At 46.9% G+C, this 17,050-nt stretch overlaps 1 protein-coding gene across 2 annotated transcripts in view; it reads left to right on the plus strand.

Moving 5' to 3' along the window:
- Positions 1-205: 205 nt before the first annotated feature.
- Positions 206-17,050, plus strand: part of SNX10 (sorting nexin 10) — a 46,529-nt gene continuing 29,684 nt past the window's right edge. The window contains exons 1-3 of one of the 2 annotated variants that reach the window (XM_081833947.1): positions 206-360; positions 2,631-2,734; positions 13,895-13,943. In XM_081833947.1, coding sequence (XP_081690073.1) covers positions 13,920-13,943 — 24 coding nt within the window. In that variant the 5' untranslated portion in view covers positions 206-360; positions 2,631-2,734; positions 13,895-13,919. The remainder of the gene's footprint in view (positions 361-2,630; positions 2,735-13,894; positions 13,944-17,050) is intronic. The other variant, XM_081833948.1, reaches the window with a different exon arrangement.

The following is a 17,050-nucleotide window of genomic DNA, read 5'->3' on the forward strand; positions in this document are numbered from 1 at the left end:
CGGCGCCTCCTTATCAAACTTGCGGGACCCAGACGGGCTGCAATCCTGCTTCCCTTTCATTTCCCCGGCCCCCCCGCCTTCCTCCTGGTCTTTCCGATCAAGCCAGCCGCTCTCCCGGCCTCCTTCCATTGTCATCCCTCCCGCCTCCTCGTCGCAATCGCATCACGTGACGCCGCCCTCCGCGGCTCCTCTTCCTCCTCCTCCGGCTGGCGATCACGTGTCTGCGAGCTCTTCGCTCCTGCCCCGAAGTCGCCTCGGCGGCTGCTTTTTATTCATTCGTCGGCGCGTCTTAGCGAAGGCAGCGCACAATCTCGGGCTGCTGTTGCTGCCGCCGGTCTCGTTGCGGGAAACGGCGCCCAGGTAAGTCCCCCGAGAAGCAGCCCCACCAGGCAGGGCAAAAGCGCCTCGGTTTGCCTCGCGGTTTCGGTTTCTACGGGAACGAGGAAACCCAGCTTTGGGCGCTGATGCTGCGCGGGATGAACGTCGGAACCGGGTCTTTCCCCCAGGGCTGGTCCGGGAGATGGTCTCTCCCCCGCCGTCACCCCCCCCAAGGGAGTTGAGGCATCGATCTCTCCCCGACCCGCTTCAGACCGCTAGCGATGCCTCCTTGGAAGGCAGCGGCAGGAATCATACAATTGGAAGGGTCCTCTGAAAGTCATCTAGTCCAAACCCTCGCAGGAATCGTTTGCCCATCGTAGGGCTCAAACCCACGTCCCCCGGTCCTGAGTGCGCTTAGGGCAGGAGGCTTTAAGAAGAGCCCCGGGGGGATCTTTTTTTAGAGAGATCTGGTGGCTTTCTGGCTAGGGTGCCTTTTTTTTAAGCGCGTTGCTGGTGCCCAGGGTGAAAAAGTGAATACAGGAGAATAGTAGTAGTAGCTTGGTAGGTAGAGCATGAGAATCCTAATCTCAGGGTCATGGGTTTGAGCCCCATGTTGGGTGAGGGGGTTGGACTAGATGACCCTGGTGACCCTTTCCAACTCTTATGATTCTAACAACAACAACAACAACAACGCTGCCTTTGCTCGTCCTGCTGGGACGTCGCTGTGATTCACCTCTGGAGATTAAAGCTCTTTAGCAAAGAGGAAAATGCACGAGGTCAGTTTGTGGGTCACCTCATAGGCGTGCCCAGCCCAGCATTTGTCACAGCTGATGGGGTGACGAAAAGCCTTGCGCTGGAAGTGATAGGAAGATTGTGCCTGCTTTTAGGTTTGGATGTGTTCCAGGTCATTTCCACAGGCACACTAGTCTCCTTAGGGTAAGGGTGGGAATTGGGATGTGATGGCTCTCAAAGGTTGCTGCTGGAAGCCAGTTTATATCCTTACTGCCCATCGGCCCTACTGGCTGGGGGTTGATGGACTTTGGGAGTCCAGCAACTTACGGGGGGGGGGGGGCTACAGGTTCTCCATCACTATTTTAGGAACTTAAGAAACTGCCTTATAACCAAATCATCCCATTGATCCACCTTGCTCTGTGCTATCTCTTTTGGCCAGCAGGGACTCCCCAGAGTTTCATAGAGGGGTCTTTCCCAGTTTTTCTGGAAGATGCAGTCACAATTTCTAATGGATACCAAAATTTAAAAAATGATCGCCAATACAAGATACAACCAGTCTTGAGTAAATTGGGAGCCAAACCACATCCAGGCATTAATATTTGTGTTTTCATTTTGCATTTTTATGTTGTTAACTGCTCTGAGAACTTTGGATGTAGGGTGGTATATAAACGTAAAAAATAAAGAAGAATAAAAACAAATGAGATACCTATAGAAAGCAATCACATTTATAATCAATATTATGCTTAAAAAGCACAAATAAATGCTGTTTCAAAATAGAATAAAAATGGGCTGTCTGGAATAAGGAAAAGTGGGATGCCAAACAGTATTCAAATATTTAATATGCATTTAGACTGAAAGGGAGATGGAACAGCCTCTTCCTGAAAGTTTAGATAGGTGAAGAGTGGAAATCAGATGAAGGAAGAGGGGATATTAGGATTCTATGCTTCTTGGATCTTGCTTTTAAATTTCTGTTTCAACACTATATTGGCTTCCTAGAGAACCTCTGCTGTGGGGCAGCTCTAGAAATCAAGTGGGTAAATAAATATGGGGAAAGCAAATTGTATTGCAACTTTTGAATAAATGTGTTTTAATTAAAACAAATTGGTACAGCTGTTTATTGCAATGGGTGTGCCATCTATGATCTTCAACCACACATCCACAGGGACATTGTAGACCACCTGGATGTAGCAGTGGTTTGTGGACCATAATTTTGAGAACTGCTGCCCTCCATCTGTTTGCTGTAGCGTTGACAGTTTGCACTGGGTTTAGGTGACTTCCACTTACTGGTCAAACACAGCCGGGCAGCTAGCAATAAACTGAACCAAAGCTCCCTATGTGGACCTGTGGGATTGTTCAAAGTTAAAAGCTTAAGCAAAACAACTTTGGCATCTTGTGCAATTGGGCATTGTCTAATACGACTGAGAATTTAGCAACAATGAGCACTCCTAGCACAGGCAGCGAACTGGAGCTTACCTGGCGACTATTTTCCATCAGTGGAAACTATGGCGCATTTGAAATAGCTACAATTTAGATGGCCTCGCGTACCAGCAACTAATGCGCTTATATTGCATCTCTTGTAGTTTTCAACAAACATTTGAAGTTTTGACTGATCCGCTTTGGGTCGTTGCCTGCTAAATCCGATCAGCAAGGTTGCGTGTACAAAACAAGCTCCCGTTACTCCTGGGTAAGTATGCATTCATGCACTTGAGATTTATATTCCTTTTTGAGATTACTGTGTTGATACTTACGGTATAATATGCATTGCTGCCACAACAAGTTGTGGGCATTTACAGAAAGGGAACAGATTGTGTCAGAAGCCCTAGATCAAAGAATAGGCCAGGGATGGGGAACTGGTGGCCATTCAGATGTTGCTACAGTTCCCATTGGCCATGCTGGAAGAGGCTGATGGGAGTTGTAGTCCAGCAAGGGCTGGATAGCTTGGTTGGTTGGAGTGCGGTGCTGATAATGCCAAGGTTGCAGGTTTGATCCCCATAAGGGACAGTTGCATATTCCTGTATTGCAGGTGATTCTCAGGGTCCCTTAAACTCTATGGTTCTATGAAAACATCTGGAAAGGAAAACATCTGGAAGGCCACATGTTTCCCACCCCTGGAGTAGGTGCTGGTGCTATCAGCAGGAAGCAGACGGAGGAGGCTGTTTGTTTTAGCTGTTCTTCAAAAATTCCTTAGCTGTTCCTAGCCAACATTTCAGGAAATTAGTTGATGGGTGTTGTAGGAGAAAAGTCAGGTGCCAAGCACCCCAGATCTGTGATTCTACTCTTATGGTCTGCTATTCTGTGGAGGCAAGCAAATACCGTATTTTTTGCTCTATAAGACTCACTTTTTCTCTCCTAAAAAGTAAGGGGAAATGTGTGTATGTCTTATGGAGCGAATGTAGGCTGCGCAGCTATCCCAGAAGCCAGGAACAGCAAGAGTGATCGCTGCTTTCGCTGTGCAGTGATCCCTCTTACTGTTCTGGCTTCTGGGATTCAGAATCTCCCCCCCCCCCCTTATTTTCCTCCTCCAAAAACTAGGTGTGTCTTATGGTCTGGTGCATCTTATAGAGCGAAAAATACGGTAAGTCAAAAGAATGTGTCTTGCCTCTTGCTCAATTTTGTACCCATTGACACTAGGTAAGAGGATTTGTTCTAACTAGATAATGCTTCTGGCTGTGCCTTTTCTGATTCTGGGACATTTGCTTGTCCAAGTCAAATACATGAACAGGAGTGGCACTTAGATAATAGTAAACAATACCTTTTTTTGTTGGCAACTGTCTGTAACAAAAATAAAAGCTATGGACGGTGGCTGTATAGGCAGCCTAAGATAAATACTTTAGCAGTCAAGAGTTCTCATTCTGTGTTAATAATCCATGGTATAAAATTTAATGTATTCGGGTTGGCCTAATTGGAAATAATAAAGAATGAACACCCATCTGGGTCTACCTATCAAAGGCCTGTGGATACTCAGATGTAACGCCAAACTGTGGTTGAACTGTGGTTTGGCGTTACATCAAGGGTAGGGAACCTTTGGCCCTGCAGGTTTTGCTGAACTACAACTCCCATCATCCCTGGCCATTGACCATGCCTGCTGGGGATGATGGGAGTTGTAGTTCAACAAACATCTGGTGGTTTTTAAGGTTCTCCACCCCTGTGTTACAACGCACAAGCAGAGTCCCCGGGAGTCTCAGGCGCACATGTTCCCTCGTCCTCCTTCCTTCACATGCTGCGATTTCTAAACTGACTTCTGGTTTGTTGGCAAACCAGAGTTTGTTGTTGCGTTCAAAGGCGGCAAGTTCTGGTTTGCTGAAGTCATTGTTTACTCTTAAACCAGGATCCCAGACAACGGTTTGACACTGGTTTGAGAGGCTGATTGAAGAGCAAATTATGGTTTGGATATACCAGAGTTTGCCACGTTTTGCTGCAACAGCAAACCATGGTTTTCCAAGGAGCTTTCTCTGTGTTTTCCTTTATTCTAAGCATGCATAGGATTGGTACCTTTGCCCGTGGTCCAGGCAGGAATGTTGCACCATTCTGCTTGTGCATGAGAAAGAGAGATGGGGAACCTGTGGCCACCCAGACATTGTCTTGTAGTATTTTTCCATTTTCTCCTACTATATTGCTCCTTCAGCAAGCCGTTGCTTCCCCATTTTTACCTTTTGTGATCGATTTCACCAGCTCTCATGGCTTCTTCATTGCATGCCGCCTCTGGCAGGCCCACACTTACCTATATAATTGTTTGGCATTAGTCAGAAGCGTGGAAAATCTGAAGTAGCCCTGAGCACAGTGGAGTAATTACAGATAGAGAGATGATGCAGTCACAGGTGAAGACGTATTTCTCCTGGCTTTACAGTGCCCTAAGTGGCTGTTGCTTCCTCTTTCCCTTGGGAGTCGGTTCACAGGAATTACTTTGCATGTGGCTCTGCAGTTGGAGGCCTTGCATTTGTCTTCTACAGTGTGCTGTGAGCACAGTTGCTAGAAGGCAGGAGTGACCAAGGAAGACCTAGGACTCATGTTAGGGTCTCAGTTATGATGCTAATTTAGGGGGCCTTAATGAATGCACCAGGGACGCGGGTGGCGCTGTGGGTTAAACCACAGAGCCTAGGACTTGCCGATCAGAAGGTCGGCGGTTTGAATCCCCGCGACGGGGTGAGCTCCCGTTGCTCGGTCCCTGCTCCTGCCAACTTAGCATGTCAAAGTGCAAGTAGATAAATAGGTACCACTCTGGCAGGAAGGTAAATGGCGTTTCCGTGAGCTGCTCTGGTTCGCCAGAAGTGGATTAGTCATGCTGGCCACATGACCCGGAAGCTGTACGCCGGCTCCCTCAGCCAATAAAGCGAGATGAGTGCCGCAACCCCAGAGTTGGTCACGACTTTACCTTTAATGAATGCACCAGTCCTACCCCTGACTCCTCCCAATTTTCGCCAAATCATACCTCCCCTGCACCCTTCTAAAAACAGTAGCTCAGACATACCATCGCAAAAGGGCCAGATTCCCTCTGATCCTTTCCTGTCTAAGCACTAAACACATGGATTAAACATCTGATTAGACAGCCTCAGTAAACAAGTCAGGAGAAGCCTGGAGACCATGTTGTCTTCTTTGGCTAGACTTGTAGCCTGCCTGAGAGAGACATTGCGGGGTGGACCAGGTGAGCTGACTGGGAGCAACCCTTATATAGGGGTTGGAGGGCAAATCATGGCCTTGGCTTATAACCTTATATAGCCGTTGTTAGGAAGCCATTATAAAAGGTTGTTGGCAATGGTCTGTCTCGAGAGACCAGGGGTTAGCAAACCTTTTCTGCATGGGTCTGGTCCACTGTCCCTCAGACCTTGTGGGGGGCCAGACCATATTTTGAAAAAAAATATGAACAAATTCCTATGCCCCACAAATAACCCAGAGATGCATTTTAAATAAAAGGACACATTCTATTCATGTAAAAACACGCTGATTCCCGGACCGTCTGTGGACCAGATTTAGAAGGCAATTAGGCTGGATCTGGCCCCCAGCCTTAGTTTGCTGTAGAGTGCGCCTCTGGGAGTGAAGTCAAACTCTTGCGTTAGCAGCACAGAAGTGACCTCCCTGGGGCGTAAGGCCTGGCAGAGTGTATGGAGGTCCGGGACTGCCCAGACAAGACCCCTAGTCTTGGCCTCACTGAGCAATATGTTTGATACCAGCTTGGCTTCATGAGTTTTTGGAAGGAGGCGTACAAGACATCATCCAACCATTTTAGGGACTCCCTTCCAGATTTGAGAAGGATTTACTCCTTAGCCTTTCCTTCTCCTGAAGATATCCCGCAAGGCAGTGGAGGTTTAGGGTCAGATTTTCCCCTCTTCTAGATCAGGGATGTCCAACTTCCAAGAGACTGCGATCTACTCCCACTAAAAAAAAACAACTGGCGGTGATCTACCCATTATATTGACCAAGGTTGTTGAGCTTTTTTGGGGAGCATTGGTCAGAGTTGTTCAGCTTTTTGGGGGGAGGAAGACCTAAAGTTGTTGAGTTTTAGGGGGGGGCAATCGATCAGGATCACGCAATCGACCAGGGACGAGGGACACCCCGACCAGTAGATCGCGATTGACATGTTGGACATCCCTGCTCTAGATGGGCCAGCTTCTCATGTTAATGTTCCCCGTCTACCCCTCACTTCCCTCTACAGGACATGCAGGAAACCCCTTAAACTGAGTATTTTTATTCTATTTTATAAAATAACTACTATTCCCCCCCTTTATTAATACATGAGCTGAAGCTAGCCTTCCCCAACCTGGTGCCCTCAAGAAGTTTTGTACTCCAACTCCCATCAGCCCCAGCCAACATGGCCAATAGTCAAGGTTGATGGGATTGGTAGTCCATCAACATCTGGCAGGCACTAGGTTGCTGAAGGCTGGCTTTAGGCAAATGGAATGTGTTGATTATTATCAATGAGTTGTGCTTCAATGGGCCACGGATTAATGAGAGCTATTTTTAGCTTCCACCTCTGCTGTTGGCAAAGGGTGAGGCCTTGAACGAAGAACTGTTTTTGGCCTCAGGCTTCACATCTATGCATTCAGAGATGAAGATGTCCCAAGTGTCACAGGGTTGTTTGTAAAGCAGGGATGGCCTTCCAGACGTTGGACGTTTATATCTACGCCACTCCCCCCCCCCCATTCTTTTGGACGCCATCTTAAATCGGCTCCAGGCAGCAGAGCTTTTGATTGCCAGGGATCAGGCCGGGAATTATGGGAGTTGTAGTCCAGCTTGTTGTAAGGGGAAACACAGGCCAGTCTGTCTGATGCTTCCCAAACAGAAAGTGCTGTGGCAAGTCATGAGAACCAGTAGCTGCGGTTGTGGAGTTCCTTTGCTTTTATGTGGTGAATTGTGAATCGGTTCTGAAGAGCCACTTTGTGTGCTAAAAAACCACCCTGATCCTTGAAATAGTCTGCTCAAAGGAGGGCTGGAATGTGTGGAGTCGACGTGGAGATAAACCCCTCTCCCAAGATAGTTCATTTCATAGATGTGGAACCACCAGAGCCGGCCCGCCCATGAGGCGTGGTGGACAACCTGGCTCAAGCACTGGAAGTGAAAGAGGCAGTGCTCCAGCCACCCCATTGCTTCCGCCACTGAGAGGGAGGTGTGGTGTTCTGGCATGTGGCATTGCTGCTCATCTTCCTGACCCCCTCCCCAGGCAACGCTTTGAGGAGTGCCCTGGCGGAAGTGTGTGTGTGTGTTTGGTGAGATGGGGTGGTGGACAATTCCTGTTTTGCCTCGGGTGGCAAAATAGGACGGGCCACCCCTGGGAGCCACTATCACAGCGTCTCCTCTTTCCACAGAAAGACATTAGGAAGAGCTTTCTGATGGTTAAGAGCTGTTCAGACTTGCCTTGGAAGGTGGCAGGCTGTTCTTCATTGGATATTTTTAAATACAGTTTGGATGTTAGGGATTCTTTCGCTGTGATTCCTGCATTGGGGGGAGATGACCCGTTGGGTCCCTTCCCGCGCTATAGTTCTAGGATTCTATCTATCTATGGTTTTGTACAACCTCCCCGCTCTTATGTTAAGCTGCTCACCTGAGTAGACCTCTTCTTCAAGGAGCTCAAGGTGATGTCCCCCCCCCCCACTCTCAATTTTGTCCTCACAACAACTTTGTGAGGTGGGTCTTATCCAATAAGTCCAGGATGGTATATACATGGTTCTACCCTCCTCATTTAATTCCCACAACAGCCCTAAGAGGTAGGCTAGGCTGAGGCAATGACTGGCCCAAGGTCACTCAGTGGGCTTCCTGGCTGAGTGGAGATTTGAACCCTGGTCTCCTAGGCTCTAGTCAAACACTCTAACCATTACTCCACCTGCTCACAAACCTAGAACCTGCTCCAGTCAGGCAGATATCAGACATCAATATAAGCTTAATTTCAGTCCAAAAGCCAAAATATGTTATCTCTTAGTGATTTACTTTATCCCATCTTGCTAGATGTTCAGCAGAGATTAAGGTGAGGCAAAATCAGTAATGTATGAGTCAGCGGTAGTGGTAAGAGGAAAATGTTAATGCGTGTGCATTCCTGGGTGGTTTTTCTCATCTGTCTCTACCATTTGATTTTCGCGGGAGAAAATTAATTTCTCCCCTATTCTCATACTCCATTTAGAAAGAAGAAAAACAAGACACGGATTGAATCTCATGTTAGGCATACTCAGAGAAGACTTGTTGAAATGAAAGGACAAGAGTAACTTAGGTTTATTAATTCCAGTGGGTCTACTCTTGAGTAAAACTTAGTTGGCTCCAATGCATTTCATCATGTAAGAAAGAATCCTATTTACTAAATGTCTGACTAAGTTTCCAGAAAAGAAAAACATTGTGACACTGTTCCAATGAATATCCTGGTTTTCTTTTCCAGCTTCTTTTGCCTCCGGGTTAAACTCAGTAGTCAGTCATTTTGCATATGCACAACAACAACAATTAACTCCTCACACTAAAGGAATGTGTGAGTGCCAATTGCCCGTGTGTCAGGTGGATGCATGATAATGAATCAGATCATCCTATAGTATCTTTGGGCGGAAATAGTATGTTGAGAAATGGAAATGTCGTTTATCCAAAAAAAAATATTTTGCCAGGGGTTCCAAAAACAACATCCTGGAATGTTGTAAGAGTTGTTTGTCTTCGAAGGATTTTCGCAAAGCCTTTTAGCCCTTGCCCGACCGGTGTGGCGTGGGATGCATTTTCTGTTCCAACTTTTAGCAAGCAGGAAGTTCAAGCTGTACATGTGCTCAGGAAATGCATAAAGAGAATTGCACTGGCGTGTTTAGAAACAAGTGGAACACACCCCACCAATGTAAATAAATAAGTTATTATAATGACAATTAACTCCTTCTAATTATTCATTAAACAATTTACAGTGGTACCTCGGGTTACATATGCTTCAGGTTACATATGCTTCAGGTTACAGACTCTGCTAACCCAGAAATAGTACCTCGGGTTAAGAACTTTGCTTCAGGATGAGAACAGAAATCGTGCTCCGGTGGCGTGACGGCTGTGGGAGGCCCCATTAGCTAAAGTGGTGCTTCAGGTTAAGAACAGTTTCAGGTTAAGAACGGACCTCCGGAACGAATTAAGTAGATCTTCTCGGTAGTGGTCCTGGTGGGTAGGTTTGACTGAGAGATAGTGACTTTCGTAGTGTGGTTTGTGACTGTGTGAGAATTTGAACCTGGGTCTCTCTCCACTCTCTAACCCTAAGGATTACCCTTGAGGGGGTACTGAAAAATTGGAGAAGGTGGGCATTTATTGCAAAAGAAAAGGAGCAGGGACTGAGCAACGGGAGCTCACCCCGTCGCGGGGATTCGAACCGCCGACCTTCTGACTGGCAAGTCCTAGGCTCTGTGATTTAACCCACAGTGCCACCCATGTCAATCTTACTTTTATAGGTAACCAATAATTATGTCTGAGGCCACATCTGCACCAATACATTTAAAACACTACTGTACTGCTTTGACCAGTCCGGCCTTCCCCAAAGAATCCCAAACCGGAGTGGTGTAGTGGTTAAAGTTTTTGACTAAGACCTGGGAGGCCAGGGTTCAAATCCCCGCTCTGCCATGAAGCTATCTGCAATTGCTAAACTTGGAAGGATAGGAATCCTGTGCTAGCCTCCACCCACCATTCAAATGCAAAAGAAAGCGGCCTAACCCCTAAGTTCATTGAGCTATGGTTCATTGAGCTAAATTCATTGAGCTATGGAAGGATCTCTCAATCTCCCTATATCCTTATGTAATCAGGGCAACTTACTGCAAGTCTTTAACCAGCAATACCAAGAGCCCTGAGCTTGTCTGTCACCACCCTCACCCCCAAGAACCAAACGTACCCATTGATTGACGCTGTCCGCTTTCAGCTGTTTACAGTACTGAATTTTACATTGTTGTAACCTGCCCTGGCACCTGATGTTAAAAGGGCTGGTAATGAATTCAGTACATTATACCGATGACGATATTGTTCCTCTGGCATCTCTTTGTTCCATTGTAAAACTGTGTACAGCAGATTATCCTTGTTCTTGTTTCCAGTCACTATAACTTCTTCTGAACCCATGAAGTGAGCGTGCTTTGAGGAGAGGTCTTCCTAGCATTCTCAGTGCCCGATGAGAACTGTCTCAAAACTCTTAGAAGGCCATTGAAGAAGAGGCCTGATATCAAGGCTGTTTATTTATTTAGTACATTTACACCCCACCTTTTCTTCCAAGAACCTGAAGGTGATGTACATGGTTCTCTCTTCCCCCCTCTTAAAAAAAAACTCCTCACAACGACCTTGTGGGGTAGGTTAGGCTGAGAGGCAGGGACTGTCAGCATGCAGAGGGCATGGAGGCCAGCTGGCTAGCCCCAACTGGGCTGTCTCCTTCCAGTCTTCCCACTTCGAAGACCATCGGCATCTGCTCCGACGTAAATCAGTGACCCGGACTTCAAAGCCAGGCACACTATCAGCAGAGCAAACTGCGCACACAGAATAGGCGTGAGGCTTGTGAAAGCATACTACAACTACAGATTTATTAATCATAAATCAGGACAAAGAAACCTCTCTCTCTCTCTCTCTCTCGTCTTCTGAGAGAGAACGGGAAAAGCAAAAGCTATACACACAACGGAAGTTCCCAGCAAGCTGTGCTGGAATGTAAACAGACATGTGACGCGCAACAGTTCCACACGTCTGCTCCTTAAGGTGGAATAGAAATGTTAACAGGGACTGTCCCAAGATCACACAGCAAGCTGCATGGCTGAGTGCGGATTCAAACCCTGGTCTCCCGGGCCATAATCCAACCATCCAGAGATGGAAAATAACCGGGTGCCAGTCACATTTCATGACAGGCCCAAGCAGCCTTTTGCAAGGAGTTGGAGATGTCTGGTCACCACATTTTGGCCACTAGCATCTTTAGCTGGCGCAGCTGCCAGGCAGCTGTCTTGTGGGGCGGCACGGCACCAAACGAAACACGCTTTTTGGTTCTGCGCAAGCCAATTGATTTGCGCAGGAGCTCGGCACCCAAAGACAGCTGCATAGATCAGCTGGTCTGTGGGGCACCTCGGCATTCCGTTGTGGTGACTGAAGCCGAGGTTTAAGTTGCCATTTGGCTCCCAGCTTTTAAATCTCAGTTTCTAACACTGTAACCATCAGACCACACACTGTCTCTCGCATCTTGTTTTTCAGCATAGCCAAACAGATGCCTCTGAGAAGCCTATAGGCAGGACATTTCTGCCTAGCAGATCCCTTTTACTGCGTGCTAAGAATGTCCAATACCCATTTCCTAGATCTGCATGCTTTTTGAGAGCCGACTTGCAGGGCAGCTCTGTGCCTTGGCTTTGCTCCTGGAAAACCCTGACTTTATGCCTCTTCTGGTGCTCCTGTACACCAGACTCTGACAGCAGACCTTTCCAAACTGTGTGTTGGCTGCATTGTTCAGGTGTGTCGCACGAACACTCCCCACGCAGCTCCCAGGGCTGGAAAGGGGTTAGTTTAACCCAGGCATAGGCAAACTCAGCCCCCCCCATATGTTTTGGGACTACAACTCCCATGATCCCTAGCTTACAGGACCAGTGGTCAGGGATGATGGGAATTGTAGTACCAAAACATCTGGAGGGCCGAGTTTGCCTATGCCTAGCTTAACCTATGGTTGGCTAGTAAAACTGAATTACTGTGTCACGAAATGATGCATGTCTAAAAAGTGCGTCATCAACATGAAAAGTGTGGAAAGATCTGTCTACTGTCTGCTGCCTTCATCTCCCCTACTTGTGCTGGACCCCTGAAGAGGCGCCAAACGACAGAATCAACAGCCTTCTCATTTGTTGCTCTTAGCCATTTCTCAGCACAACACCCGTGACTTTATTTTAAGCCTCTGTTTTCCTATGCTGTTCTTTCGACTTCATTAACTTCTGCACCCAGCTGCAAACAGGCAAGAGTGTGCTTGATCCCTGCAGAGCTTGTTACTAAGTACACATGCATTAAGCCCGCATTTGCAAAGAGCACAACAGAAGACTCATGCAGAAAAGCTTTCTGCCCTGCCCAAATTGCCATGTAGCTTGAAAAACAGCTGATCGGTATTTAAAGTGGCTTATTCCCAGGCTCATCTGATGTTGAAAGGAAGCCCCATTCTGTGGTCTTCCCTAAGAAAGTTGCAAAACTGTGAAAAGTTTCTTCTTTTGATGATTGCTTCAGGCTTTGTCTGGGCGCACGCTGAACTTCCTGATTCTCAACTTTGGGCAATGGGATAAGAATACTGAGGAAGGAAATGCCTTGCCCCGTATTTTCTTAAAGATTGTGAGATATTTTGGAATTGCCAAAATGTTCCACTATTAAATAATAAAAGAAAACAAGAGTCAATTGGTTGCCACATCTTGGTGTGCCAAGTTCCTTTCATTTTTTGCAGCAGAAAGTGTCACTATCAGCACACTCTTGGAAATTCCTTCCTGATCCTGTGCCCAAGGTTGTGTCGATCAGTTATATGTAAGCAGTGCGGGGTTTTGCACCATGTAAACATCGCTTTTTAAATGACCTTCCTTAAACTGAATAAATTCAGTTCATTATTATGAATGAGGGAAGTGGCTTCTTGGAAATGTTCTCATCAGTGGTCAATGGAGAAACAGCCATCTAAAATATGCTTTTTAACAGCACTGCTTTAGCAGAAGCATGGAGTGAAATTTGAGAAGTAGTTTGGCTCTAGAAATCCTATAAAGTGGCAGAGTTGCGCTCTCTCTCTCTCTCTCTCTCTCTCTCTCTCCCTCCCCTGAACCTCATAGTGCCCTTGACCTCCCATAAGGAGTAGATCCTGCCACAGTTCAAGGAACAAGTTTTTTTCTCAGCAGTGCACCTTACCTTATGTCAGAGAACCATAGTTAACTTCCACAAGCAGAACACAACAGAAGAGGCTGTAGAAAGGTACAGGGAAGGCTTAACTAAGCACACTTCTTGAAGACCCTTGCAAGGCTAATGCAATTTTAGGCTGCATTAATAAGACCACCAGGAAGCTCTTCCAGTGCTTGACCCAAATCTACCCTTCTATTAGACCTGACCCTGTTCTCTGGGGCACAAGGGAACAAGTCTGTGCCCTCTTCTGTGTGTCAACCATGCAGCTATTTGAAGAATGCCGTCATGTTCCTCCTTCAACCTTTCCTTCTCCAGGCTAAAGATACTCAGCTCTTTCCATTGTTGCTCATAAGAATTGCTTTCCGTTGCCCTGCTTGTTGTTGTTTCCTTCCTTTGAACCCCTTTCAATTTGGACAAAAAGATCACATTCAGTATAGCTCAGTGGTAGTAGTAGTAGTAGTAGTAGTAGTAGTAGTAGTAGTAGTAGTTTTTGTTGTTGTTAATCTATTTTCAGTGTTAATTACTTAGGTCTGCCACTTTTGTTTTTTAGATAGACTTCACATGCAGTTTTCAAGATGACGCCAAAGCATGAAAAACAGGTAAGTGCTTCAGTTTGTGTGTGTGTTGCTTTTTTAGTTTGGAAGGGGGTGTTTTCCTAGAAATATGGAACTTTGTTTTATACTACTAAAAGCAGAAATGTTCTGCAAAAATGCTTCTGCGTTGATCAGCCACTATTCAGCGAACAGCTTTCACCTTGGGTGTGACTATATCACCAACCAGCAGTGGCAAACAGGGCAGCTTATATCTGGGGTAGCATCTTAGGAGACCAAGTAGGTTGTGTAATTGCTGGAATGAAGAGATGGCAGAAATAGTCCCTCTGGCTTGTATGTTGTAATGCGGCGCATGGGGGAAGTCCCAAGTATCTGGCTCTTTTGCAAGCAGGGGTCACGACGAAAGACAATTCTGCTGACATAGGCTGTTCCTCAGTGCTTGGAAGCAAGTTTGGGAGACCTTTGACCCTTCAGATGCTGCTGAACTACAGCTCTTGCTAAGCCAACCTTTGGCTCCGCTGCCATGCTGTGTTGAGCTAAAAGGACCAGTGACGGGAGCAAGCCAGCAGTAAATTACACCAAGGCAGCTGGAGTTGACCATTAGCAAAAACAGGATCTGCACAGGAGGGTCAGGCCTAATGAGCACAGCAACTCATCTCCGGCAGGACTGCCCCTCGAAGCAGTTGTGGAGACTGAAGGTCCCCAACTTCCCACAGCTGCCTAACTCCCCTCCTCTTCAGGGTTTTCCCCACCCAAGCAATCTGAGATTGCGCCTGCGTGCAGCTAACATCTCTGCTCTTTTCATGCCTCTCCTGGTTCTGCGAGAACAGGAGGGCTTGTTGCAGCAGGAGGGAGAGACTCCTGTGCCTCTTCACCAGACGGCCTCATCTCTGCCTCTTGGCTTCCCTCCTTTCCTGCTTCTGATTCTGGACTTCTCTCTGTCACAGACTTTCCCCCCACTCAGTAAACCCTGCTGCCTCTTCAGCTTCCAACACCACCTCCTCCCAGTCTGCTTCCGCTTCTCCCTCTGACCACTCATTGCTGTCCCACCACCACTCCCTGAGCTCTGAGCCTTTGCCAGCTGGTTCGTCTGCATCCAACCAGTCCATGACAACCAGGGAGGAGCAAATGGGCTGCAAACTTCTCCTCCAGGACCTAGCTCATTCACACTGAACCATGGTTTAGTGTGAGACAGTAGTTGTGTTCACACTAAACCACAGTTTGGTGTGAACACAACTACTGTCTCACAGCCTAACGTATCTCAAAGGATTGTGAAGATAAAAGAGGGGGCCATGCATATCACATCAAGCTCCTTAGAGGAAATATTGTCAATGAATGCATCTCATGCTTCTGCACAATCACAGCATGTGCACCCTCTGGTTTATCCTGAGTCAGGCCAATCATTCATGTAGATCAGTGCTGTTTCCTTTGATTGACAGAGGGTCTGTAGCCCCTAGAACGAGGTCATTCTCAGCTTGACTTCTTGACATCCTGCTAACTGGAGACTCGGGGGGGCTGAGTGTGTGCTCTTCCACTGATCGGTGGCCCTCCTAATTGTCCCCAACATTGCTCTCACATGGGCTTTTAACGAAGAGGAAACCGGGAGCTTCGTTTCCCTCGTCAAAACAATTTTTGGTGTGCAAATAAGCCCACAAGGAGGGAGTCCCAAGTTGCCCTTGTTAAATGTTTGGGGACAGGCAACAGCCAACAGCCTTTAAAATGCAGAACCCCTGTTACATTATTGCAGATTGATCTTCCCATTAAAAAGGCATTGGAATCAAGGCACAGTGGCATTAAGAAGAATTTGTAGTTCATTCATGCAAGCCGCAAATGTAGAAATAATATGTATATATATGGGCCTGGTGTGGTTTTTTTTTTTAATGAGCCCAAACCAAACGGACACTTAGGTTCAATGAGACAGAACCAAAATCACATGCTGCTAATGGCAAATAATGTGGTTATAATTGTATACGGAGCAACACCTTGATGTTTCTGAGCATCTTTAGGGCTAATGTTAGGGACATAACAATGCCGGTTTATTGTGAGCTGTTGGTTCAGTGAATGAAAGTTAGAATGAAAAACAGCTGCCTGTCATTTAAAGTGGGTGGGGGATCTCGGGCCCCAGGTCCTCTCCAAGCCACACTTTGAGACCCTCTCCAAACCACACCTTCTTTCTAGCCAGTATAACTGTAGGAGTGTCTCCACCCCCATCGTTCAGCCTGGACACTGAGGTCCCACTTTCAGGGCCTTCTGGCAGTTCCTTCACTGTGAGAAGTGAGGTTACAGGGAACCAGGCAGAGGGCCTTCTTAGTGGTGGCGCCTGCCCTGTGGAGCTCCCTCCCACCAGATGTCAAGGAAATAAACAACTATCTGTCTTTTAGAAGACATATGAAGGCAGCCCTGTTTAGGGAAGTTTTAAATGTTTGATATTTTATTGTATTTTAAATTTTTTGTTGGAAGCCGCCCAGAGTGGCTGAGGAAACGCAGCCAGATGGGCGGGGTATAAATAATAAATTATTATTATTGCCACACCCCTCCCTCCCAGCCTTTCCGCCCTCTGAGTGTTTTTGCTTGATTGAAATGTCTCCTTGAACTCATGCTTCTTGCTTGTCTGGTAGGAAGAGAAGAGAGAGTCATAGGGCCTCATAAGAGAGAGTCATAAAAACAAACCTACCAAGATGAAATTTACCTTTTCTGCACTCACCCTTGCCTCTGGCTCTGGCCCCCAGAATGTTCTCAAGGCAACGCAGTCCCCAGCTGCAAAAGATTACTGTATTTTGAGGGAAGCGGGAATTTTTAACTTTCACTTTTCATTTAAGGTCCTGCTCATTAGTGGCAAGCTTGTGGGGAAATAATTGACACGGAATCCACAAAGGGAGTTGCTCTTTGTACAGCAGGTGTAGTTTGGGGAAGTTAGCAAATTTGAAAATTGCCTGAGAGATGGGTTGCCACTTCTCCAATCCGTTTCAGTGGCCTGCTGCTTACGGTAGTAGCTGGCCAGTCCACTTCCCTCTGCTCTGCTGTTCTCACACCCCATCCCCCAATATATTGACCTCCAATTGGTGACATGCTAGGCGTTCCACACCCCCCCTTCTTGCCCACTTTTTGGTAGAGAAACACCCCCTGGCTTGATTGGGAATTGGGCTTGGTAAACA

This window comes from Podarcis erhardii (genome assembly GCF_964252035.2).
Source record: "Podarcis erhardii genome assembly, chromosome: 12".
NCBI classification, from domain to species: domain Eukaryota; kingdom Metazoa; phylum Chordata; class Lepidosauria; order Squamata; family Lacertidae; genus Podarcis; species Podarcis erhardii.